The sequence below is a fragment of the Thermobia domestica genome, chromosome 2 (assembly GCF_964235325.1).
Source record: "Thermobia domestica chromosome 2, izTheDome1.hap1.1, whole genome shotgun sequence".
NCBI lineage: Eukaryota > Metazoa > Arthropoda > Insecta > Zygentoma > Lepismatidae > Thermobia > Thermobia domestica.
The window spans coordinates 54,932,080-54,957,942 of record NC_137455.1 but is presented as its reverse complement, the minus strand read 5'-3'; the positions used below and the strand labels follow the sequence as shown (position 1 = coordinate 54,957,942).

Below are 25,863 nucleotides of genomic sequence, written 5' to 3'. Positions count from 1 at the left end.
CCTACACGTTTGTTCAACGATCTTGAGTCTTTATCTTGAGTGGAAGACAAGAGAAAAGAGGGAAACGGATACCCAAATCTGAATGCTAGCTTAAAAAAAAAAAAAAAAAAAAAAAAAAAAAAAAAATCACATTGACTGTACCAGACAAAAAAGTGTTTCTTTTAAAAATGTTTTACGGAATGTGATGTTATTTCTTACTTTCTTTAAACTAATGGTCGCGGTGGCTCAGTGGTAGAGCGTTCAACTCTGGTGCTTGGGGTCCCGGGTTCGATCCCAGCCTCCGCCAAGTGAACTTTGTGGTGGACAAACACCGTGTGTGGGGGGTTTTCTCGGGGTTCTCTCGTGTCCTTCAACTTTCTTCATTCCACCATTTCATTCATCACTCATCATCACCGTCTCCTTTAGCCTAACCGGCATAAACGTGGGACGTAAAACTCAGAGATTTCATTTCTTTAAACTACTCGTATTATTTGTATGGAAATGCTTGTAAAAAAAATGCAATTTCATATGCATGTAGCAGCGAAAAGAACCAAAGTACAGTTGAAGACTGTTTTAGCAAAACATTTATAAAATTTTACAGGTGAGATTTTTCTAGAGTTGTACCCAATATCATTGATTCAAAAGATTTCGAAAATGTAATAGTGGTCATCCACGTAGATAGGAATTGATGAAGGAATAATTGAAGTTCATCACTAATGGCCTTTATTGAGAAAAAGAAAATAGAAACTACAAATTTTTACAAAACTCAACATATCCATGCAAGTTTCTTCTTCTTATTATTATTTGATTAAGCCTGTTGTTATAAATATAGATTCTAAAATACGTATTTAAATTCAATGAGATCTTAAGAAGTATATTATATTTTCTAGATAATATCAGAAGAAGAAGTTAACAGTGTATTAGCAAATTTATAGTTTTCTTTTAACACATGAACATGTTTCCACAGTAGCAAATTCTGTTTCTCGCACGTTAAGCCTATTACGAAACTCATAGGCATACATTGAAATAGAAACTAAAGCAACAGTATATAATACAATATTAGAATTTTTAATGCTCTGTGAAAACAATACAGAAACACAGTCCGCTTTAATGTAAAGGTTCTTCATAATACAGAATTTTGTCTTCGGTATCATTAGCATTTAGGGATGGCCACATTTTTTTCGAAAAATACTTTTTCAAAAAATGAATTTTTTGAAAACGAAAAATGAAGAATGAAACATTTTTCGAAAAGCGAAAAATTTTTCGAAAAAAAACGAAAAGCGAATTTTTTTCGAAAAAACGAAAAATGAAATTTCCGAAAACCGAAAAACAGATTTTTGAAGAAGGCCATCTCTATTAGCATTCCCTTGCACAACTTTTGAATAGAAGAACTCTTTACTTTCCTCTGACTATAGTTCTAGTTCTAGTTATCTCCCTTTCGGGAGATTTATAAAGAAAGTCCCAGCCTTATAGCCAAGTGGACTGCATCATTAAATTTGTTTTGATTGTTTTTGAAAACGTAGATTTGTATAAAATGGTTCGTTCCCACATGGAAAAATTCTCCTGTTCTAAGTAAATTTGTTTTTACACTATTTGTAAAATTACTTGGGGGTTAGAGGCTCAGGACATATAAAAAATATGTAATAATATATAAAAATTGTAAAGAAATTAAATGTTGTCAAAATTTAAAATTATGAACAAATTCACAAGTGCACAATTGTAGGAGCATGACATTCCAGGTGTAAAGATGTCCGTCGCCATCTTGTTCCCCCTTCCTCTGAATCATTGTCAAAATAAGACATCTACTTCTTCACATCATTAGCTTTACTTTTGCTTGCATAATTCACTGATGGAAGTTGAGGTGCTTTAAAATTATTGAAACACTTCTCTTTCCAGGTTTAAGCACCTCAACATCTATAGTTGAAGCGAAGTATGTATTTTGAAAATGGCATTATGGCATGGTCTCAGGTCTTTTTACAGAATGCGGCACTATTGCTTCAGATATCTTAAAAGGCAATTTGGCTGTCATTCAACGTTTGAAGATTGATTTCATATTGTAATTATACCAGTCTTTACCCAAAACCTGAACCTCCCCAAACTTTCCGAAAATGTCATAACATTCTGAGGGCAGAGTGATTATTTCGTGTTTTCTTAGATCTTTTTAAATAAGAACTAAAAACCCTGTCAAGAGGCAAAAAGATATGCCTACGTATTGCGAAATAATCTTGATAAATGGAGATGTCGAGTTTGTGAAAATTTGCTATATTTAGGCTCCTTTTACAACGGTAAATATTCAGTTTCGTCGTATTTCCTATTAGCCATTGTGTGAGGCTCATATTAAAGTGCCAGAATCCGTTAAGAAAGCATTTTTTTTTTTAAAAAAAATTGGCGTTTGTTGAATTTTGTTAAAACAGTCCTCAGTTACTAAGTTATTTTGCTTTCTATCCCAAGATAGTTGATTACAGGTTCGCTTTCTTAAGAAGAAGTATTTAACAAAAACTTGAGTCCAAATCTGCTCGCACTTAACACGCAAGATAACTAATTCTAAAGATAATTACAATTGTTTTATATGGCAACATTTAAAAGTCTATACCAGTGGTTCTCAAACTTGTTACCGCGACCCACATTAAATATTAGAAGTATTTTGTGGCCCACCTACTTTTATTCAAATACACATTGTCATTCTACGTAATGGTGGTATTTCAATTTTGTAAATCATAATTCTAATCTTTACATCCTAACCCAGCATCTCTACTGACTGTACAACAGGGCAGGGCTCTGAATAACCACTTACTATTCACCTCATTAACAAACGCTTTCAATTTTCACTTCCTGAATGGTACTTACTTTACAGCATGTTTCTGCATCAAAATAAAATTTTCACAATTAAAAGGATAACTTCTCGCGACGTACCAAAGAAACGGCCCGCGACCCACACTTTGAAAAACACTGGTCTATACCATATCAACAAGTTGACATAAGAAACGAATTTGCACGTATATGCTCATAGTTCATCTTTCTGTTTTTATTTTATTTTATTATTTTTTAGTGCGTCTGTTATTGACAACATTCGCAATAGTGCGAAAAGTCAGTATATGCTGTCGTCTGCCGCAAATTGACAATACTGGGCAACTGCGATTGGAGAAAGCAGAAAGCCATTCAAGGCCATGTAACTTGTAATTTGAAAAGCGCTATAAATTAATAGTGTTTATCGGAATCTGTTTTCTTTTCACTATTTACTTCACAAATTCTTTGGTTATTATAAATATGCAATTACAATCTATAGAGCAAATTACCACATATCGTTTCACGGTATTGCGATATGGATTTGTTTTTCATGTCGATGTGGCGTATATACAGCAGCTGTGACAAGAAAGAGATGAATAACGGACTGCGACATCTGTGATCAAGAAAATACATATAATTTGAATGATGTATTATTAATAATGTCTAGTATAAACGTAAAATAATTTTAAAAAGTAATGGAATAAACATTTGTTTTTTATGTGTAAACATTTGTAGAAAAACGATAGTTTATATTTAAACGTATTACATAGTATTGCATTTTAGCAGTCATTTGTTAGATAGAATTTAGTATGAACTTTCTATAGATGGCAGATGTGGTGTGGAAATCATGGCCGCTCCCTCTCGTATTGATGATTTAGTGCAAAGTGTCAGTCTCCATGTCCCTCGTCGATTGTTATTTCATGGATATATTTTACCATTCTTAATAATTTATGGAGTGTGGGTATATTATTGGTTATTTGTCTTTGGAACAGAAGAACATTTCGAAGCAGGACTCATCATATTAGCCGTCATCGGTCTGCTTCAAATTCTTAGCTGCTTATTTTGTCACTGGTCTGTTCACGTGCAATGTTTTCTGACGTGTAGAAGCGTAAGTAGATACAATTAGTGTTCAGTGAAAATGATTATGTACATTAAAGAATTTCCTAATGACCTTAGCAAAATCTAAGTTGTTTGCATTGTTTACAATACTCTAGAATGGAAGTTACAGACTGTTCATCTGTAACCATAATCGTTTAAATGTTCTAACAAACTCGCTTTAATTCTTTTGATTAAGATTTCAAATAACGAATGATGCTCTTTATGATGATTAAAGAAAGAGAAAACTAGTATAGTGTTGTATTACAAGTTTTGAAAGCAAAATAGCGTAGGACCTGTACTATACAAGGGATGATGGTCTTTGCTGCTGGTTAACTATCCGAATTTAAGTTCGGCATGATTCAGCGCTCCTTTCTTCATAACCTCTGTATCGTGTTGGGACGTGTGAAATAAAAGTCAATCAAGGCATAATGTTGCGCAACAATATGGCTGTTTCAGAAATATTAAATCCTTATCAGTGTAATATTTCCCATGGAAGTCCAATTCCGTTTTTTTTTTTTTTTTTTTTTTTGAAATTCTAATTACGGGGGCAAGAATTTTTTCCTAACAATTCATACATTGTTAAAAAATAACTATAGCCCAATTTTGGTGAGGTTATGTTACATTTTGTTGCATTTACGACATTACACGATCAGATGGTTCTATCAAATTTTGACACATTTCTCAGATTTTCAGGTTAGGTTAGAGCTTCGTATTTTGTATTTAGCGCATAGGATGCACTAAATGAGGAGCTCCATTACTATCTGCTGATTGACTACAGTGTGTATGTATGGCATAAAAACTAGAATGCATAAATCACGAACCAACTTGTGCTAGGTGGCCAGTGCAAAGAACGAATGCTATCTAACCGAGTTTGGGCTGGAGCGGAGTAAGGGAGCCCAAGCGGTAGCGGGGCGGTGCTCCATTGGGAATAGGCACGTCTGCGACGGAGAGTATACGTGTAAACGAGGATAGTGGAAGAGCACGCTTATACATACTATAAATACTTTCACCCAGAATTCATTTCAATATGGTGTGCACTGACAGTAATTATTTATATTCATGTTCTCATTTCTTCACAAAAAATATTTCACATCGTATTTTACCTATAAATTTTCTGTTTGGTAGAATCGTCTGCTCAAGCGAATCCTCCTTATTAATGTCGCCTAAATGATTTGCCCTGGACAACATGAAAATATCTCACTTGGCATAGATAAAATTCAATGGGGCAATCACAAGCGATTGTTGTAAAATTACAGTTCTTTTACGATTAGAGTATAAATACGCGTCCCGATGTATGGGATAATGAATACAGTAGAAGAAAAAAAAAACAATCTGTCTTAAGTGCCGCTAAACAGCATTAACCAAGTCAGCGTAGGGCGAAGCGCGGGCCTACATTCGAAGGGAGCAGGCGCGTCAGCGACAGTGTATGTACGCGTAAGCGAGAGTAGTGAAAGCAAGTGGGTTTTGGCAGTGATATGAGTTCCAGTACCACTTGTCATCGTCTCATACTAGTAGCGCTCCGCTTGTAAACATAAAGTACAAGTTCTGTACGCTGTACAGAAATACACCGGTAGAAGGTACTATCTAATACTGTCATCGTTCATATGCACTCACTTATTTTACTCGTCGTCAGGCACGTGTAATGATTTTACACCAATAACCCTACATTTATAAAGAGCTCCTCCGGGGCTAAGCGGTTAGCGTACGCGCCTTTGGCGTGGGAGGCCCGGGTTCGATTCCCGGCGGGAGCTCATGTTCGGATTCCACGTTAATCAGTAGGTCCACGTCTCATATAGCCTCGCTGCTGAACGGGACGTTACACTCAAAATCAACTCAACCTGCATTTATAAACTTAAAATACAGCTATATTGGGTTAAGTTTAGTTACCCCTCCGCTTTTTATAAAAATCAGGAAAATTTTCAGGAGAAATGAGGTAAGAAATGATAATTTGAAGTTTTTATTTGATGTTTAGGAATGTAAATACGGCAGGAAAGAGTTATGTTTAATACGAGAAAAGGTATATGAAAGTTAGTACTATTTGCCGGATGCGAAAGCATTCGCGGAAGGTTTCACCAGCATGGTATTGTAAAATATGGCGAACAGGTGTAACGGATGCGCAGAAATAATGAAGAAAACCTTTTAAATTTTTGTGAAGCCCACGGAGTACTGAAGTTAAGTGAAATGTAACAATCTTTAATACTTTAAGCACTGTTTTTTGTATGTTGCGAAGTCCAAGGGCAACTCTGGACTGGAGGGGCAACTCTAAACTTAAGCCGCTATATTAGTTGTATTTAATTCTGTCGCCTTCAGGAATTTGTTCTTTGTCTTTTTATGCAAACTACTGAATTTTATTCTAAATCTTCCAAAATGTGGTATGCCAAAGGTAAACAGCGCCCCGATTTCTATTCCCGGTGGGGACACTCAGTTTTAAAGTTGTAACGCCTTTTCAAGCCAGCCATTCTGAATGAAGTTTTCCTCATTTACACCAGGGAAATGACAGGATTGTATCTAATATAAAGGTCCAATGCCTCTTCTCCGCTTCCCCAAATAGTTCGCTCATTGCAGGATGTCATCCCTCATACGTTAGGGCTAAAATGATCTTAGATGCCGAACACCCAAAGATATATTAGTTAATTGGTATCCTGAGGTGGATTGTTATCAGTGGCGTCCCCTCACGTGAATGTTAGGGCGTTGGCAAGAGAGGAAAAATATATTAATCCTCACAAACATAGGAGAAACTAGAGGAGAGCCCAATTTACGCATAATTATTTTAGTGGCATTTGCATTCGACGTCCGAGTATTTAAAGCCTGTGACAAACATCTTGGCTTTTCAGATAAACGAATAAAACACAAGCTCTGGGGCGACGTTGCCAAGTGGTAAAGGGCTGTGGCTAGGGCTAAGCAGACAGACTACAGCGCGATCAGGTGGCAGGGGATAGACGTGGATGTGTACAAAATAAACGTGACAATACCGCTGGCCTCTCATTTGCTAGCAGCATATAAAGGAAACTTGGAGCGCCGCCTTCAAATGCCAGGATGTTTGTCACGCTGTTTAATAGTGACTACACTTTGCCCACCTATTGATTTCTTAAATATAGTGTGCGCCTGGAAGTTCTGACTTTAAAAATTCAGGTGCGCAATTATATTTTGAAGTGTACAAAATTTTAATTTTTCTGAGTTACAGTATTTGAATAAAGTCAATTTCAGTTGAGAGATGTTTTACGAGAAATAGAGCAGGATGTTTAGGTGCGGCTGTTTAGGCCGTATGTCTAAATAGGTTAATCTGCTTAAATGGGTTATAATGTATTTCATATGTTTACGCACTGAGAGCCTTGAAATAGGCACTAATATCACAAAAACTTTGTCATATAAAGTAACTTCACAACGTAAAATTAAAAAAAAAAAAAAATATATCAGAAAAATGAAATTTGACCTCAGTTTTCTCTAAAAACCCATTCAGAAACTCAGGATTTTTGTTACGTTATGTATGTCCTATGGTCAACAGTCACTGAAAGTCTCAGATGCATTAAATGCTTGGTTCAGTTTTAGTAAATTTTTGTATAATGCAGAAAGAAAAAAATACGGGTCTGATTATTTGGTTTCTAAAATGATAAATCCTAATTTCAGGAAAATCGGAGACCATGACCTGCAGAATTTTTTTAAAGCATGAATCTGTATTGGCCTAAAATAAAATTTGCTGAAGACATGCTATGACCCCCAAAATAAACTTCTGTGAAGATACCTGTATAATATCTTTAATATAAAGGAATAGGCATTTTGGATATGTGTAACTTCATAGCTATTCAGAACATTGTATTACTGCTTATGTTTGCAACAGATAATTGGAAAAGAAACAACAGTGAAACAAGAAATAAACAGTGAAATCTAATATAGATATTAAATAATTTATTTTGTCATGTGTTACATTTACCATTATATTATCATTCCATTAAGTAATTATAGGCCAGACCCCGCAAATATTGTACAATGTCAACAGTTTCAAAATTCTGTACAATACAGCGAATTCTTTCATCTGCCTGAATATATTTTGTTCTTTTCTTGGGCGGCTCTTCTTCTCGAAGCATTGCCTTGTACACTAAGTCCCCCTTTTTATGTGTCCTCCAGAATGCATTAGTAAAGCGCCAAATTGACGATCCATTTGAAGCTCCGACTGCAGTACCCGCGATGAGCTGCTTCGGCTTGGTTGTTCGTTGTTGACTGGTCATTGAGAACTCTGTCATACAGATTCCACACCCTTATTGAAAATGATGCTTGTGCCGTTCCTATTCATTCGAATCTCGCATTCTGATTGGTTCGTCATTTCTATCTACAGGGTGTCAACAGGTCAAGAAATGCCACGGGAGGTCAAGAATTTGTGTTTTATATCCCAACGACGATATACAGCTACGTGCTGATATATAGCTGCAGTGATGTTGTAGCTGAGATATGAGGAATGTTAAAATACTTTTTTGCAAGAGTGAAAATCAGTGTTAATAACGGGATGTGTATTAACCTGGAATTTACTACTGGAAAATCTGGAAATAGCCTGGAATAGAAGGAAAAACCTTACACTTGAGAGACAGTTGCACTTGAGTTGGAGCTTTTTGTTGGCACATTTCAGTCTAATGATTCACTTCTGCCATTCATGTATAGAGAACTGTACAGTATTGCAACCAGATTCATTCGCAAAAATGTCGAATGGAATAAACATCATCAGAAAGCTTACTACCGTTGACTTGACAAATTCGTCCAATATCAAGATGGCTTAGGATATAGATGTTTGTTTTGGTACTTCTGCTGCTTGCAAAGGTTTAAAAGATCTGGAGATACTGTCATGTAGGAACCAGTGCAGATAATTTTGATCAGTCTGTTCAAGAGGCCTCTTGTCTTTCACCAGATGTAATGGGAATAGCTTGTTTCGAGTGTCTCATGTAACCCCTACCCTTGAAGAGTTTGTATCTAAGAAGCATATATCTCCATCGTTGGCCGATTGTGTGAAACAGGACTACCTTCAACTCTGTAATTCCCCGTGTTTTAAGGAAGTAGTTAAGTTTTTTGATTGGAAGAGAGAGAAACTGGATGTGTTTCTTTCTTACGTTCTCCATGACATAGATGTGAATAGTGTTTCGACAGCTAAGTTTTTCACTAGCTTCTAACCTTGTTTCTCGGCACTGCTACTGTGGAAAGAGGTTTCTCATTTAATAAAGATTGTTTGGTAGAAAATTTGACAGAAGAGTCGCTTGTTGCTCAGTGAGTAGTGTACGGAGCAATTACAGCTGCAGGAATAATTTTTAGTGTTGAAATAACTAAAGCAATGATTTTGGCGGTAAGAAATTCATCATCTAGAAGACAGGAAGCCATAAAGGACAAGATGAGTAAAGAAAAGGAAGTGGCTAACAGTAAGAGAGAGGCTACACAAGAATTAAGTTTGTTGGAGATGAAGAAGAAACTTATACAGTAAACACATGAAGAAGTTGATTCTTTGGACTGAGAAATTACAAATCTAAAAAAGAAATTGAGTATGTAAGTGTGCTTAGTCTAACATAAATGTTCTGTTAAAAAGTATTTGTTACTGCTTACATTTTTGCTTAGTAATGTGTAGTTTTCATTTATGAGATGAGTGAAGATGAATGTTTTATCCGAGTTACCATATATGTTGTGGTAACTTGACTTTTTTGTCCGGTAGTGACTATTTGCACTTATTAGAATGTCATAAATCATTGTAATCACCTGTAATCTCAGTCATTTAGTAATAGTATATTCACGGAGAAAGTGTTAATTATGACATAGCAATAAATAAAGCTATACCCCATCCAGGATGAAAGTTCTGGTAAGTAAATTTATAAAATCATCAAGAAAAGGTCAAGAAATTTGGATTCTCAAAACTTGTAGATACCCTGATCAAACATCTTGATTTATTTCTTGGGCCACAATCGCTCCTTTACGATAGATATATTAAAAATGACAGAAGTTTATTTTGGGGTATCACAGGCTGCTGCCTACAGTAAATTTTATTTGGCATATTCTTCCTATTTCAGTGTATAGTTTGTGCCTATAAGTGTTTATTTTATGAAATCTAAAATAATTTTCTATTAATAATGTTTCAGCTATCCGGCCTAACAAAGAAGCATTCAATAAATACTCCCTAAAGCACCGATAGCATTAAGAACACCATTTTTATTCTGTAACCAGCTCTTATTCATTTTTGTGACGTCTTGGTACAAGCCAGTACTTAAACATTTCTTATGTTTTGTACCATGCATTAAATAATTTATTACAGAAAAAGAAAGTGCAAAAAGGAACACATTTACAGTATTATGCATATTTTAGGATACATTTTATGATGTGTAACTCAAAAAATCAAGTACATAGTGCAGTATGAAAATATGGTTACATCCTTCAAATAACTAAACATTAACGAAAAACATACTTTTTTTTTTTTTTTTTTTACACAAATTACACGTCTTTATTACATATGTCTTCATTACTTAAAAAATTAAACTAAGCCGCATAGTACCGGATATTCGCGACTATAGTCCCCCCTCCCCCTTTACGCTCAGGTATATACTGGATAAAATAAGCTTCAATCCTGTTTTACACTAGATAAAGCGGCAAACTTCGGTTTAGCCCCTCCCTTGATCATATCCTGTATCCGCCAATATATATATATATACACTCCTGAGAGAAAATATTGCTAATTCGTACCATTGCACCGCAGTACTTGAAAATTTAGTAGCATTTATGCAGATTTTCGAGCGCAAACACTGAAATTTTAGGTAAAGGGAAACTAAGTTGGTTGGTTTAAACCGTGGTTTGAATCAACTGGTTTTCTAATAATAATAATAAATTTTAAAAAATCGTGTGAATTTCATGGTGACGATTCACGTATCAAACCATCTGCATTAGTTTTATCTCCTTTTCACCTTTTAATCAAGGTGTCTCATGTTTAATTCTCGGTCGTACCACAACCCTTCTTTCAAGTGAAACCAAGTAGCGGTTCGGATGTCACTTTAAGCAAAAGTCTTCTTGATAACCTCGGTATTATGTAAAGATGTTACACCTGAACATACGAAACGAAACCATATTGTATATTCCTACTTGTCTGAATGCTTATTGTTTTGTAGCTTCCAACATTAGCTTGAATTGGACTTCGTTTTAATTTTATTGAACGATATCTACATACTAAATCTGTAATTTAATACTTCAGTTTTAGCGTACTGATTATGGTACGTTGATATCAAAATTTTACATGCAAAGCAAGAAGGGATTTGCTTTGCATTTAAAGTAATAACAGGATTTTCGCAATGGCTAAGGCGGGAGTTTCCCGATTTATATGTAATTCTGTATAATGATTTCACTTATGCAACTGTTTATCTTTTTGTCCTTCTAAAAGTACTCTTGACAATTATATTAACAAGTATGTAAAGATCAGTACAACGTATTTTTTATCAGGAGTCCTTCCTGAGAGTCGGCAGACTTATCGCATTTATGGCGAATTAGTCCCGGTTTCGAGTCCAAATGAAGGACAATTTATCTCAGATGTAAGCCGGGAAGCGGTTTAGATTCCGATTTAAGCTTATGTGACCCCTTCCACCATAACCATGTTGTTGCATAATGATACCAAGGCGAAACAAACTTATTTCTGTCCATATGTAATAAAAATACATAAAGCAATAAACGGGTTTAAACCAATAAAACAAGTCTTTTGCTGTTTTTTAGGGCTTTTGCCAACCTGAAGGGAAACCAAGAACTTTCAAAATTAATAATAGATTAGATAATAGTGAAAAGCCCCAAAAAAGGTAAATACAATGATTTTAACCATTTCGTTACCCATAACTATTAGAAAATTGAAATATTTGAATGTCAGTACTTTCTTCAACTCTCATTTGAACTCGAGTAAGAAATTTACGTTGCTGTAGTACAATTGGAAAAACCTGTGAATTTGATACTTATTTTACTGAATGAAAACATGCCGTGTGCCATGGTGCCTATGCTTTAAAGAAGGACAGAAAATTACTGTTTGATAGGATGAGTTGATATCTATTAACAGTAAATAGAAATTCTCACATTTTAAAACATCCAGAATTACAAAATCTGCGAAAAGTGTAGAGGCATTTCTACATGAAATATATAACGTATGGAATTTTGTTCGTCTATCCTATAGAATAAAAGTGATATGATAAATTTGTAGTTCTATAGTAATATTTCTTATGTCTTTTATAGTAGGAACAAGTTTTTCTTTAACTATTAAGGGAGAAAAAAAGCTTATGCAACACACAAAATAATAACCTATTCCTTTTTTAAGGACAATTTTGCGGAATTTTTGTTGGTTAAAGTTCCTATCTTTATTCGATGCGTTGTGTTAGAAGAATACAAATTTTGAAAACTACTACGAGCCTCCAGCAAACATTTTGACCTTAAGAGAAAAAATGAACGGTAGAACTTTGAAAAAGAATATTATTATAAAAAATCATTATTCATATTTATCGTAGAGCTTACCTAAACTTACACAAGCCCTTAATTCCTTCTTAGCTGAAAAGCTCGGAAAAGGGTGGTAGCTCTAATCACCAAAAACTGACCATGACTTGCATTTAAAGAGAATTCACCTTGAGAGTTGCGGTAGCATGGGAGCACGGATTCGATCCCCGGTCGGGGTAGGAAATTTTCTTGCTCCAATTTGATTTTGAGGTTCACCCAGCGCCTTTAAAGTGAATACCTGAGGCAACTTCGGGACGTAAAAGGGGCCAGAGTGTGGTAGTGATGGCATCATGTCCATGAGTGCCGAAGAAAGTGTAGAACCCTTACCTCTACACACAGCCCTTCGACTTCCATAATGGCCTGTCCCAAATGGGGGTGACCTTTACTTTTCTATGTATCCATATTATAAGAATATGTTCTTTGCACAGTGTACACGTATATATTAACTAATATACTGTTGTATAGAACAGTCGTTGAACGAGAAAAGTTCGTAATGAGTATATATTATATTATTCGTATTATTCTCTGCACAGCGTATATGATAGACTAATGTAATTCTTGATAATGAAATTCTCTCTCTTACATGTCTGTTTCTTTAATTACAGGAAAAAGACCCATTAAAAGCAAAAGTAGTGAAAGTTATACCGACGCCAAACAATGGGTCGTCTGAACTTGTATCTCTTCACCACTATAAGGTAATTGTATTTTATTGCATTTTGTGGACCTAACATACTCGTATATCTTGTTTACTTAGGGTTATTTCCACTTCCTTTTGATAGTAATATAGAGTTATGAAAAGGGTATTATGGAATCATACTCAGTTTTAAACAAAAATTCCAGTAAATAAATAAATTATGATTTTATTAGCAACATTCAGTGAATACTTTGTACACAGTTCGCAACCACTATGTACACAGTACATTGTATACAAACAACAGTTAGAAGATCATAAACAGTGTGAAATGGAAGCATTTTCTTCAAAATTCTCGTGAGTTTTAGTTACATAGTAAGTTAATTGAAATTACGAAGTTTGCTACCTCTCTTAACCTAAATTTTACCCTCCTCCTTTCTAGTTTGTAGCATGTCAAAGAGAGTAACTGATTTTTCAAAACTTTGCTGGGACTAAAATAAGAGGACTGTTGAAAGGGTAAATCGTATACTTTATGCAATCTAACTGATTGTAAGATATCAGTAAAATTGATTGCTTCTGGATTCGAATCAAGGACCAAGCGATAGGTGCAGCAAGATACGACGAACTACAGATGTTCTTACCCGAAAGTTAATTTGATCTAGGAGTTTGGGGGTCGGTCTACATGGAAATCAATAATTAGTTACACTTTGGATTAGTAATCACTAACTTAAATATATATTATTCTGTGTGCCCTCAAATTCCTTTTTGATGATTACTTTCCTGGTATAGTTTCAACAATCAATACACCTGTTGCCATCATCTATCAGACGCTAATTGAAGAACGTTGGCTTCTTAGAATGTGTACATTAGTGATGGGTCGTTCATGAACGAACTGACTCTTTTGAACGACTCATGTGAACTAGTATGGAACTAGTTCATACATTTGGAACTGTCCGTTCAAAGTAACGACAGCTCCGCAGACGACACCAGCAGTTGAGTAATGAGAGCACCGTACACAATTCCAGCAGTTCAAAGTAACGACGACTCCGCTCCGAAACAGCCAATAAGAATGCACCAAACTACCGCACACGCCTACCGACACCTATATAGCCAGAAGCCAGTAAGAATGAATACAGGGTTTTCATAATCTGAAGACAGATCTGCGTTACGTGACGATTCGCTGGTCGTTAGTACCAGTCTTTTTCGACAGAGGGACTCTTTGGCTGCAAAAAAGCTACAAAGCAGACGTTGTCCTCCATCTGTTAGGAAACATGGGAACTCAATGAATGTAGTCGTTACCATTTGAATGACACAACATCAGTTAACAAAGAACTGGCACCTTTCAACGACGACTCCCAACCATTCAAAAAAAGAACAGGCTCCTTTTTGAACGACAAATCCCAACCGTTCAAAAAGGAACTGGCACCAACGACTCCCGTATCGGTGCCGGAGCGAATGAGCTAGCTCCACCAAATGAACTGCCTCGACCCATCACTAGTGTACATGTTATGCACCTTAGTCCTTTTCGAGAAAATCATAAGCATTAATACCTACAGTTTACTTTTTAATTGTTGGTGAACCGATATTTTACATATGAGGAATTTAGAAATTGTGCTCCCTTTTTATACATCTTCACGAATTCGATACCCATTTCGGCGAGTTCATGTAAAGCCTTACGTTGTTCATAACATGTAAATCTGTTTTTAGTGTGCAAAAGGTTGTTCGATTTATATCGGACCGATTTGGCAACATCACTGTTTGCTATGTAGTTGAGCCGGAATCATGAAACTGGTACCGTTATCACTGTGGTATCTCAGCTATCAGATGCTAGTGAAATGTTCCCGAAAGTGAGCCGTTATTGATAATAGTACTAGGTGACTTTTAATGCGGCATTATAAGGGCCATATTTTAACATTTTTGCTGCCTCTTCAATATAATTTAAAACCGATGTAGAAAATTTGAGACTGTGGAGTGAATAATCAAAGTGAGTGTGGAAAATACGTTAAAATAAATTTTAAAATCCCGTGTCATGTCCATACGCGTACTCAATAAATTTCTGAAATTTGCAGAATTGAAGTGTATGTATATAAAACTGGTTCTAAAAATTTGCCTTCCTGAACCATGGCTCATATTAGCACGTGCGCAAATATGGCTCTGGGCACTATCAAGAAGATGCTCTTAGTCCGACGAGCTAGTAATCTTTCATATAACTAGCAGGTTTTTGCCTGTCACACGCTTCCTTTATGTTCAGTAGATGGCGCAGACCCACACCGTCGACTGCGATAATCGGGAGCAGATTCCCTGCTTCCTTCCTTAAGCGTCATAGCGACCGAACGGCAGGTGTGATGGTGTGGGGTGCCACTGAGTACAACATATTATTGGCATCCGTGCATTGATTATTAGGGGCCGAGATCATATCTTTATTTCCTTCAATTTGGGGCTCCATATTTCAACAGAATAATGCCCAGCCACTAGTATCACAGTTGTAAACATACTTCGAGAGTCACTAGGTATCACTGCTTTCCTGACCTACTATTGCGTGACCGTGTAGGCTGTTAATTGTGTGTGGGATGTCTACTCTTAGTTCATTGTTGTTGTTCATTGTTTGACAATGTCGATGTGTGTGAATACATACGAGCAGCGTGGCTGGCGATTCCTCAGGAACACAACTAATGTCTTCATGATTGGAAAATGACGTATAGAGGTTCTGATTGCAAGTTGTGGAGGCTTCACGCTATACTGCTTTATCTTGGTTACAGGTGTTGTACACTTCGGACATTATCGTTCCTGTATTCTAATGTTACGAATTTGTAGTTTAACTTCCATTCCACTCACATGTAACATAGTTTCAATTTTCATGAACAGTGCTGTGTGTGTATATAAGACAATATCATTGAGAAAACTACTTTTATGATTGTGTGTAATCATAAAATAGATTGTGTAAAAAAAGATAAATAAATACTGTTCATATGTAGTGCCAGTAAGTGGCACATAATCGATTTGTGAATTTTGGATTCTTCAGAATATGAGAAAAGATTTCAGTATAATTTAAACATATATTCCTCTTCTTAAAATAATAATGTATAATGATTTTTTTTAAAAAAGTAGCTATATAAATGTGTAATTTTATAGTGGAATTACAAACTAAATCAGCTTTTCTTAACAGCAGTAAAACTGTCAGAAAGGCATTATGGGTCATCCTTTTTCCATTGTCACCCGGAGATACAAGAAAGACTAACCTATCTTTTCCTTGAATAATGTTACCCTTAGCTTTACCTTTCGAGGGGTGAGGGGGAGTTTCGTTTGAGTGCTTACTATACATACACTTCCACATAGAGATCAATGTATCAATGAGTCCTCGGGATTTTGTACTGCTCGAGAACCCTTGAAGTATTACTTGAAGAATGTGAAGAGATCGTATTTATGAGACAGGGTTAAAGCTCTCTAAGTTTTGAAACTTTTCCAGAATTAATATCTGGGCATGTTAGTGCGTGAACACTAATTTTTCTTATTTATTTCTTAGTATTGTTAAATGTTCGTTCTTTCCAGCTTAAGTGTATTAAAACATATTTCAAGTAAATTTAAATGTATAAGACAACATGTTAAATTTGACAGGATGATTCCAGAGGGAACGGTGAAGTGGTTATTTGGTTTATATTCCAAAAAACAAAGTACGAGTGGGATTACGACAAAAAGACGTTTCGTGGACTACAATTTCCCGTTGATAAGCCTTTTGGAGAATATATGGAGTGGAAAGGATATCAAGAAGACCACGATATCCAGGGAGCAGAGATGCATTATGGGAAAAATCAGTAAGTATTAGTTTTCAAATGTCCTTTTGTTTCTTTTCTAAGTACTTATAAATTGAGAAAAAGCAAAACGGCTAATACAGCAAAAAGTATGTAGCGGAATTTTCTTCTACATACAACAGGTAGCGCTTTCGGAAGAGGCTACTTCCTTCTTCGGCCTGTAAAAGACAAATAAATAAATAAATAAATAAAAACATGAAGGAAGGGTAAAGAATGGTTAAAAGGTTAAGATATGTAAAAAACAAATCTTTCAAACATTAAAACACATGGAAATAGACACATTGACATTGTGATTCTTAAAAATTGTTCGATATGGATTTTAGTTTAGTGTTCCTCTCATCAGCGAGGCTATATGAGATATGGACCTACAGTTAAAAAGTGGAATCTGAACTACTTCAGCTTCCTCCGGGAATGGAACCCGGATTTCGCACTATTATAGTTGAAATGAATACTAAACTTTAAATGAGCGTATTGATGAAAATCAAATCTTTTGAGTTTTACGTCCCACGTTATGCCGATTAGGCTAAAGGAGACGGTGATAATGAGTAATGAATGAAATGATGGAATGAAGAAAGTGGGAGGAAACGGGAGAACCCCGAGGAAACCCCCACACACGGTGTTTGTCCACCACAGAGTTCCAGATGGTGTGGTGGGGGCTGGGATCGAACCCAGGACCCCAAGCACCAGAGGTGAACACTCTACCACTGAGCCACCGCGGCCCCCTGTATTGATGTTTGAGTACTTTGTGTAATTTTAATTTATTTTAAGTCTTCACGTAAGTATATATATATTACGGACATCTAGATGGAGTGCAGAATGATATGAATGGAAGAAGTGCGTTTATAAGCCTCTTCTGATTTTTCTAAATAACTGTAGTATATCCCATTTTAGTAATTATTGATAGTCACATTTATTTCTTCAGATTTCTTTTACTTTGCAGCCAGAGGAAAACGTACTGTAAACTCGTAAAATATACTTGTATAATACATATGTTACTGTGGTAATTACATAACAGATATTCTCAGGTCTATGAAACAAGGTGATCTATTGTTTATCGCTGAAAAATATCTTTTCTGAACACCACTATGATGATTAGACAGAATATATTTTTCCTAAATATAAACTCTTACGGTATTTTGTTACGTTGTATATTAATATTCAAAATTACGTGGAAAATGAAGAAGTGTGATAGAAATGATAATTCCTTTTTCTTTGTGTCTGTTGGATCCCTAATGCTACTCTATAGTCTCTGAAGATAGGGAAATTTATAAGAAATGTAGATGAGATCATTTCTACGAGGTATTGTCGCAAACTCACATTAAATTGCACTTATTTCCGTATTGATTTTCATGCTTCTGACTCCCTACAATTTCTATTTAAACTCTTGAAATGCGTAAAATGTTTACAAAAAATGACTTAGTTATTATAACACCAATGATTTTTAAAGCTAAAATTGTCTTTTATTTCAGGTTAGATATGGTTGTACCTGAATTTATGGAATTATTTAAGGAAAGAGCAACCGCACCATTCTTTGTGTTTCAAGTATTTTGTGTTGCACTGTGGTGCTTAGACAAGTATTGGTATTATAGTATTTTTACTCTGATCATGCTAGTCCTTTTTGAGTGTACACTAGTTCAGCAGCAGCTTCGAAATATGGCTGAAATCAGAAAAATGGGAAATAAGCCATATATGATACAGGTAATTGTTACTCTTTTCATTGTTTTATATAAATGTGGAGATGTTTAAGGTACTGAAAGATACGTATAACTTAAAGATACTTCTACCTTATTTAAACATCCCTTTAGAAAACATCAAGGAAGTATACTTACATTCTGATGTCTAAGAAAGAATTTAATTATTTTAAATATAACTTCATGTTGATTCATGGTTAATTAGAATAAACTGTGAGTTTGTAACATTCCATAATTGTTCTTGATTTTGCAGGTGTATCGAAATCGTAGATGGAGGCCTATAATGAGCGACCAGCTCGTTCCTGGTGACATAGTATCTATAGCACGTTCACAGAATGAAAACCTAGTGCCATGTGATATGTTGCTCTTACGTGGACCTTGTATTGTCGATGAGAGCATGTTAACAGGTAAGTTATGAATTACGGTGAGAAGCTTATTTGGTCTTTTTTAATCAATTCAGATGACATAAATTAGTTAAAATGTCAATTTGTTAAAAGTTTTGTTTCTTCGGGAAACAAATCTCAGTGACGTTTTCAGAAATGGGATAAAATATTTAATAATACGCGTGACTCTGGGCTTAATGTGTAAATCTTGTTTTTTATACATTCTGGGGGCGCGGTGGCTCAGTGGTAGAGCGTATCCGTCTGGTGCATGGCGTCCTTGGTGTGGTGAACAAACACCATGTGCGTGAGTTTCCTCGGGGTTCTCCCGTTTCCTCACACTCTTCATTCCACCATTTCATTTATTTCTCCACTGTCTACTTTAGCCTAGCTGGCATAACCGTGGGATGTAAAACAAAGATTTCATTTCATTTCATTTTATACATTCTGATAGATAAAATTTTTGGTAAATTAGTAGGCTCTTCTGACGATGAGTTCTCCCATACGAGGTCTGAAATATAACCAATCTGTTAAAAAAAATTTCGTAATTCAAAAATTTCAGCTTGCACCCCAGTTTCTAACCCTCTTTAGAACATCATGTCATTTCACAATATTCTTTTCTCACTGCACCCGTGTTCACGCACAGATGTAACATAAACCGGAATTTCTGTGTAATTATGTTAGATATATAATTGAAGAAAATAAATAATAATAATAATAATAAATAAATAAATAAATAAAACCTTAATGTACTCTAATCAACTCTACTCAACACTTGTAATGTTTGAGTCCAAATACTCCCCTAACTTGAACCTCCGTTTTCAAACCAACCACTTTCTGGTACTTAAAGCTTTCTTTACGATATTGTTCGTAGAATAAATATCAATTTACACTGTTTTTCTGACTTTAACTAAATACTCGTATTTTGCAGTTTAACTTATCACCTTTGTTATTTACTGGAGTTATTTTCGTTTTATAACATTTACCTTGCTTATAATTTCTTTCCTAGTTGCTTCAAAACTCATCTTCCCAAACTGCCAGAGCCAAAGTTTGGAAGCTTAGGAATGTTACAGTGCATTCCTAAACTGCTTCACAGTTAGCAGTAGGTAGTTAATTTGTATTCTGTTATGTAGTTTCCACGTTCGACTTCTAGTGTGTACATACTCAGCAGTACACTACTTAAAGTTAGCTTACAATTCAAACTTAAGGTACATGTGATATCTTCACAAGCATACACATGTTCAGTCAAATTATTCTAGACAAATTATTGAAATACAAATAAAATGCTTAGTAGTAGACAGTTGGTGCGCTAGTCCAAACGATAGCTATATTACTTCATATTTGAGAGGTCATATTTTTGAAGGATGTAGGATTGCTTCATCTGATCAGAAATTAAAGGAAGATGGACTAGTGTGTAAGCATAAGATGTCAAAATTGACTGTTATTACAAAAATTGAAGTTCAAGTAACAAGTGTACGCATACCTTGTATTGAAAACTCTGCTTACTACTTTTGGTTATGTTTAAGGACTTAATTTCATTTTACAGCATAAAGAGAAGTTTTTACAATGTAACATATATATATTTAAATATGAAACAAAAGTTGGTAAATTATGTAGTTAGTGTTTCGGTGGAAATACCCCATCTTAATGGCTACTTATTCGATTCATTTAATGCGAGCTTATGTGAGACAAATATGAACAGTAATCGTTACTCAGTAATTGCAGTATTGCCATCTAGTACAGACATTGCTTTGACTTTAATGAAAAATTGCAGAAAACTTTTGGGTTGAAAGTAATAACAAACCCTTAAATCTAGACTGTATTTGATAAACAATTCTTACTGTAAAGCAGCGTTTCCCAACCGGTGTGCCGTGAATGGGCCGCTGGTGTGCCGTGAGTAAATCGAAACAAAATTACTAATTCTATAGCAATCAAATTGCAAGACATAGGGAAAAATATATATTTGTATTTCCCATTACTAGGAACCTCCACTATAAATCTACAATTTTAAGTTTCATACCGTGTTACTTTTCTGTACATTTTTTAATGTTGAAAAAAGTATTTTTCATTGTTACGACCATTATTGCTTCTTCATTGTTGCAGACTATTTTGTAACTTGAAATGTTAAAATATCATTCAATCTTTTCGACAAAGCAAACATGCATATAAATTACCTACATTTGTGTTTTAAAAGTAAAAGATTTGTTTGTTCGTTCGTTATTTAGTGATCTTCCGTCTCAGTGAAAGATTGGATACCGTTTTCAAAAATTAAAGCGTATTTTTAAAAACCCGAGTCCAATATTTCATTGCAATTGTCTTCTATTTTTAAATTAGAATTAAAAATAAGCATAATGATTTACCACAGGGGAAAACCAGTGATCGAGCTTTCTTCTCTGTGAGAAGGAGATCAGTAATCACAGAAAAAAAATACCACGCTATTTTATATTTACAAATAATAATTTTTGAGCGTGCCGCGAGAATTCAAGTTACATCTGTAGTGTGCCGCAAGTTGAAAATGGTTGGGAAACGCTGCTCTACAGTATCATAGGTTGAGGAAAAAGAACACATACGCTGTAGAAAACACTGTAAGTACCAAAAACAATAGTTACTGTAACAGTAGAGACAAAAGATGGTAAACTGTGTCCAAGCGTCACAAAATAGAAAATGCAATCGCTTAGAAATACAACCTGGCATATAACGAAGTGAAGCGATGTATGAAAATCTAACTAAGGCATAAATTTATTTTAAAAAATAAGATAAATGAAACAATTTCAAGGTGGCACTTACATTGTTTTCTATAGCAAATCTTCAGTTGTTTATCAAATGCAGTCTAGATTTAAGGGATATATATAAGATGTGAGATTTAACAATGAAAGAATTGGACAATGAATTTGCAACATGTTTTCATATAACATACTTCGGTATTAAATGAAGTAAATTTCGCTGTAACATTAGGCGCACTCTCTTAAATCTAGAAAAAGATTATATTGGTACTTACTTAGCAAAATGTACAGAATCCTTGTTATCTTCGGTCCTTGATCTATCCAGACTCCTACCAGACTTCTTGACTGTCTGTCTTAGTAACTACACAGACCCTGTTTCCTGTTAGGGGTGCCAGATCGAACTGAAGATAAACCCGGAAACCAACCTGATGTAAATGGCGACTCAGATTTGAAATTGGAGATTTCTGCATCTTATTACCACCGTTAATTCTAACACTTATAATCATTATTACTAACCACCAACATTAACACTATCAAACGTATATTGTACTAAAATAAATGAATATAACATAATACACTAGTGGTTATAGACGTCTACCTATTATTCATATTTACGTGAAGCTCCCCGTTGCATTAAGCCGTTTTATTTTCCTGAACCATTTTGTGGAAATTTTGACAGGTCATTTTCAAGTTCATATGAACACAGATGGCTGTCATAAGTTCTGTTATCATTCTGTTTACACATAATTTACAATTATTATTATTTCTGTTAAGCATTGATATAGATTTCTTTCCTTCACCTTTTTTGTATGTGCTTTTTAGAAAACTTATTGTACAGTTCATTTCCATCGAAACTAATTTAAAGCGACTAAATTTGTTGCTGTCAAAGCATTAAATAAAAACATTGTTGATGTGCGGTAATATAAGCACAACAATGAAAAGAATTAAATATTAGTAGAAAATAAAAGTACAATCTATTTAAACAACTAAGAAAGATTAAATACAGCTTATATTATAAAGCATAAATGGTATAGATTATTAACAATAGGTAATTTAATATTTAAACCCGTAGAATCTATTTCGAGTCTCTGCATTCCAGATGGCTCCCGGAAATGTGACAACTCTATTTTCTGTCTTGCCTAATTTGGCTTTGCTTACCCTAGTTTGCACGAGAAAGAAAGAGGATAACTTTTGCTGTAAATAATTTTCTAGTCATGTAGTCAAAATAGAATATAATATAAGTTCTTAGACAAATCATGTCGAGCATAAATCTTTCTTACATTTTGGTAAGAAAAATACGTTCATTTATAGGTAAATGTTACTTAAGCATAAGTAAAAATTACTTTAAAATGAAAAAGAACGATTTATTAATGTTTTATTGTGATTACCTGGAATACATTTGCTGGGTTTTATATAAGTGGTTGGGCAAGATATAAATATTATAATTTATTACTTTTTGTAGGTGAATCCGTGCCACAGATGAAAGAGCCAATCGAAAACATGGAACTAGATAGGTATCTAGATCTGGAAACAGACGGAAAGCTTCATATATTGTTCGGTGGGACCAAAGTAGTACAACATACACCACCAAGTAAAACATCAGCTGGCCTTAGAGGTAAGAATAGTTATTTCTTTTGTTGTTTGGTTTCACCTATTAAGGGTTTATAAATAATCTCAAAGGGTATTTACGTTGGTTTTTTGTAACCTGTTACAAACTTATTAAAAATATATCTAATGTTGACGAATGTTGATAGCATAATCAGCGAAAGTTTGACAAGTTAATTTTTTGAATGAATTCATAGGGACTTTACAGAGGAGCAAGTGACTTTAAATTAATATGAAATTTTTCTTCAGTTCGTGATTTCGGCTTTCTGAGCATTGTATGTTGATACTTCATGTTACGTTGATCATTAATACCTTAGTCCCAGTCCTACCCTTATAAAGTACTTCTCCAGACCACTGAACACCAACCCCAAGAATGAAAATGTGTTATTGGTTTGGGAGAGGACTGTTTAACGTAGTGGATAACAGACTAGCTTAGTATTTTAAAGTCAGGTCCCATTTTCACCCAGTCGCACATTTTCACTCTGAATTTTATTGCATTTTTTACACATAAAGAATTATACTCGGATCAAATTAAGAATCAAATTGACAGTTCAAAAATATATGTGAAAGGAATATACGTCACGGGGTTTACTAAGGTCACAAAGAGAAAGGACAGTCATAAAAGTGATCATGATAACTGCTAGTGGGGTGTGTCTTCAGGCACGAAGAACAACATTATAATGTTGCCACCTTGTAACTCGTGTTCAGAAGTAAATATCAGTTGGCCGTGTTGATGTTGTTCCGTGTTTGGCATTAGTCTGTGCATATAATCCTATATATTTGTCGTCGGTGTGAGGAATGCTAGTGGATCGAGCGAGCTTACTTACTGGAAACGAACCAAAGAAAGAAGTCTTTTTTAGAAGAGGTGTTCCTATTAAAGGACAAACGAGAGCAGTTAGTTGTTCAGTTAGAGATTACTTCGAACAAGAGAGGGACAATGTAGGGCCTCTTATAGGAATAAGTAAAGTAATTGATAGAACTGCTGCTGTTACAGAAATAAATAAACATATCTAAAAATTGGGAAAGAAAAGATTGAAATAGAAGATAATTAATCCGGATCGTCAAAGTTAGAAACACCAGGAAAAAAGAGAAAAACGTCTAAACGAGTGTCACCTAAAAAGGATCCTATTGGGTGACATATTTATGCCTATTATTATTATTATTATTAAAAGAAAAAAAAAACTACATGTCACTCAAAGAAACTAAACTTTTCCAAGGCAGCAAAAGTCTGCTTACAATAATAATTGTTAGAAATTTTGGGATTTTTATACAAGAAAATAAATAAACGAAAAATTCTTACGGAAATTAAACCGAAGATTTCTGCATTGCGGTGTAGATTTCTTCGGGAAGTACTAAAGCATAATTTTTACCAAATAGTGTTGATCGACGAAACGTGGGTGAACCAATTACAGTGTTAGTAAAGGATGGATTGACAACTCGCTTCTAGAGGGGACAGTGGGATGACCATTAGGCAAAGGGGGAAGGATTATACTTCCTCATGCTGGTGCGTCCTCTGGGTTCCTGCTAAATTGTTATCTTCTATTTACCTGGTAAAAAAAAAAAAAAAAAAAAAAAAAAAAAAGAGAGAGAGAGAAAATCAAGCTACACTTCTTACATGGTCTCAGAAATCTCTTCTTCCCAACGGACGTACACAATCTATTATTGTATGGACAATGCTAAATACCATTCAGTGATTTTAAATATAAATTCCAACAAAGGTCAGAAAAAAGTTATACTGTATTTAAAAAAATGAAATCTTTGAGTTTTACGTCCCATGCTTAATTCGACAGAATGTACCCGTTTGAGAGGACCGTAAAAAAGCAAAATTGTTGGAACATTAAGAAACACAAGCCTCAGTTCCCTGCCTACGTCGTGCTATTTCTGTCACCCCGGAAAACTGGAGAGACGCCGTATACCATACTAAGAATATCATTCAAACTACATGAAAAAATGAAAGTGTACTGGCGGAAAGTGTAGAATAATCTATTATAAGTGTTCGTGGATCCAGTGATTCCTCAAATGAAGAAGAGGGTAGCAGCAGCAGCAATGATAGCAGTGACATTGACTGCAGTAAGTTTTATTACTTACAAATACGTCTGTTTTTAAAATTCATTTACATTGTTCTTTCCACTAACAAGTATCTTTTCCTAGGAAAAACAAAGGAGAAAACTGCAATGCAAGTTTCTGTTTAAAATATTGATGGATTTCTTCTTATTGTGTATTTAAGTTATCAATTGTAGTGTCAGGATCATTATTTTAAGAATTTTACGGTCGTCTACCGACAGTAATGAACAATATTCATCATCTACCAGTGTTTATATCCGCGATGATCAGAGTGAAACCACTGAGATTCGAAAAAAATAAAGTTTTCCAATTTTACATCCATAATTATGCCCTATAAGCTAAAGGAGAACAGATGATTAATGGAAGTGAATGATTATCAAATAATTTGCGGAATGAGAATGTTGAAGGAAACGGGAGAACTCTACGGATACAAAGTATCCATCAAAAACCCACATGGCTTGGGATTGAACCACTGAGCAAGCGTTTATGATTACATGTAAATGTCAACATATAAACAGAAAGTTAATGTTTTCTTTGTTAAAGATGATGATGTCACAGCAAGTACGCATGAAGTGGCAACAGCTTAACACGTGCTCCTCCAAATGTCAGTTTGTTCAT

The 25,863-nt window shown here is 34.9% G+C and overlaps 1 protein-coding gene across 1 annotated transcript in view; it reads left to right on the top strand.

The window, feature by feature from the left end:
- The first annotated feature begins 3,577 nt into the window (after positions 1–3,577).
- Positions 3,578–25,863, top strand: part of LOC145672356 (endoplasmic reticulum transmembrane helix translocase) — an 82,551-nt gene continuing 60,265 nt past the window's right edge. The window contains exons 1-6 of the mRNA XM_081741546.1: positions 3,578–3,874; positions 12,948–13,037; positions 16,589–16,785; positions 18,252–18,480; positions 18,727–18,880; positions 23,039–23,191. Of these exons, the coding sequence (XP_081597672.1) occupies positions 3,614–3,874; positions 12,948–13,037; positions 16,589–16,785; positions 18,252–18,480; positions 18,727–18,880; positions 23,039–23,191 (1,084 nt within the window). The 5' untranslated portion in view covers positions 3,578–3,613. The remainder of the gene's footprint in view (positions 3,875–12,947; positions 13,038–16,588; positions 16,786–18,251; positions 18,481–18,726; positions 18,881–23,038; positions 23,192–25,863) is intronic.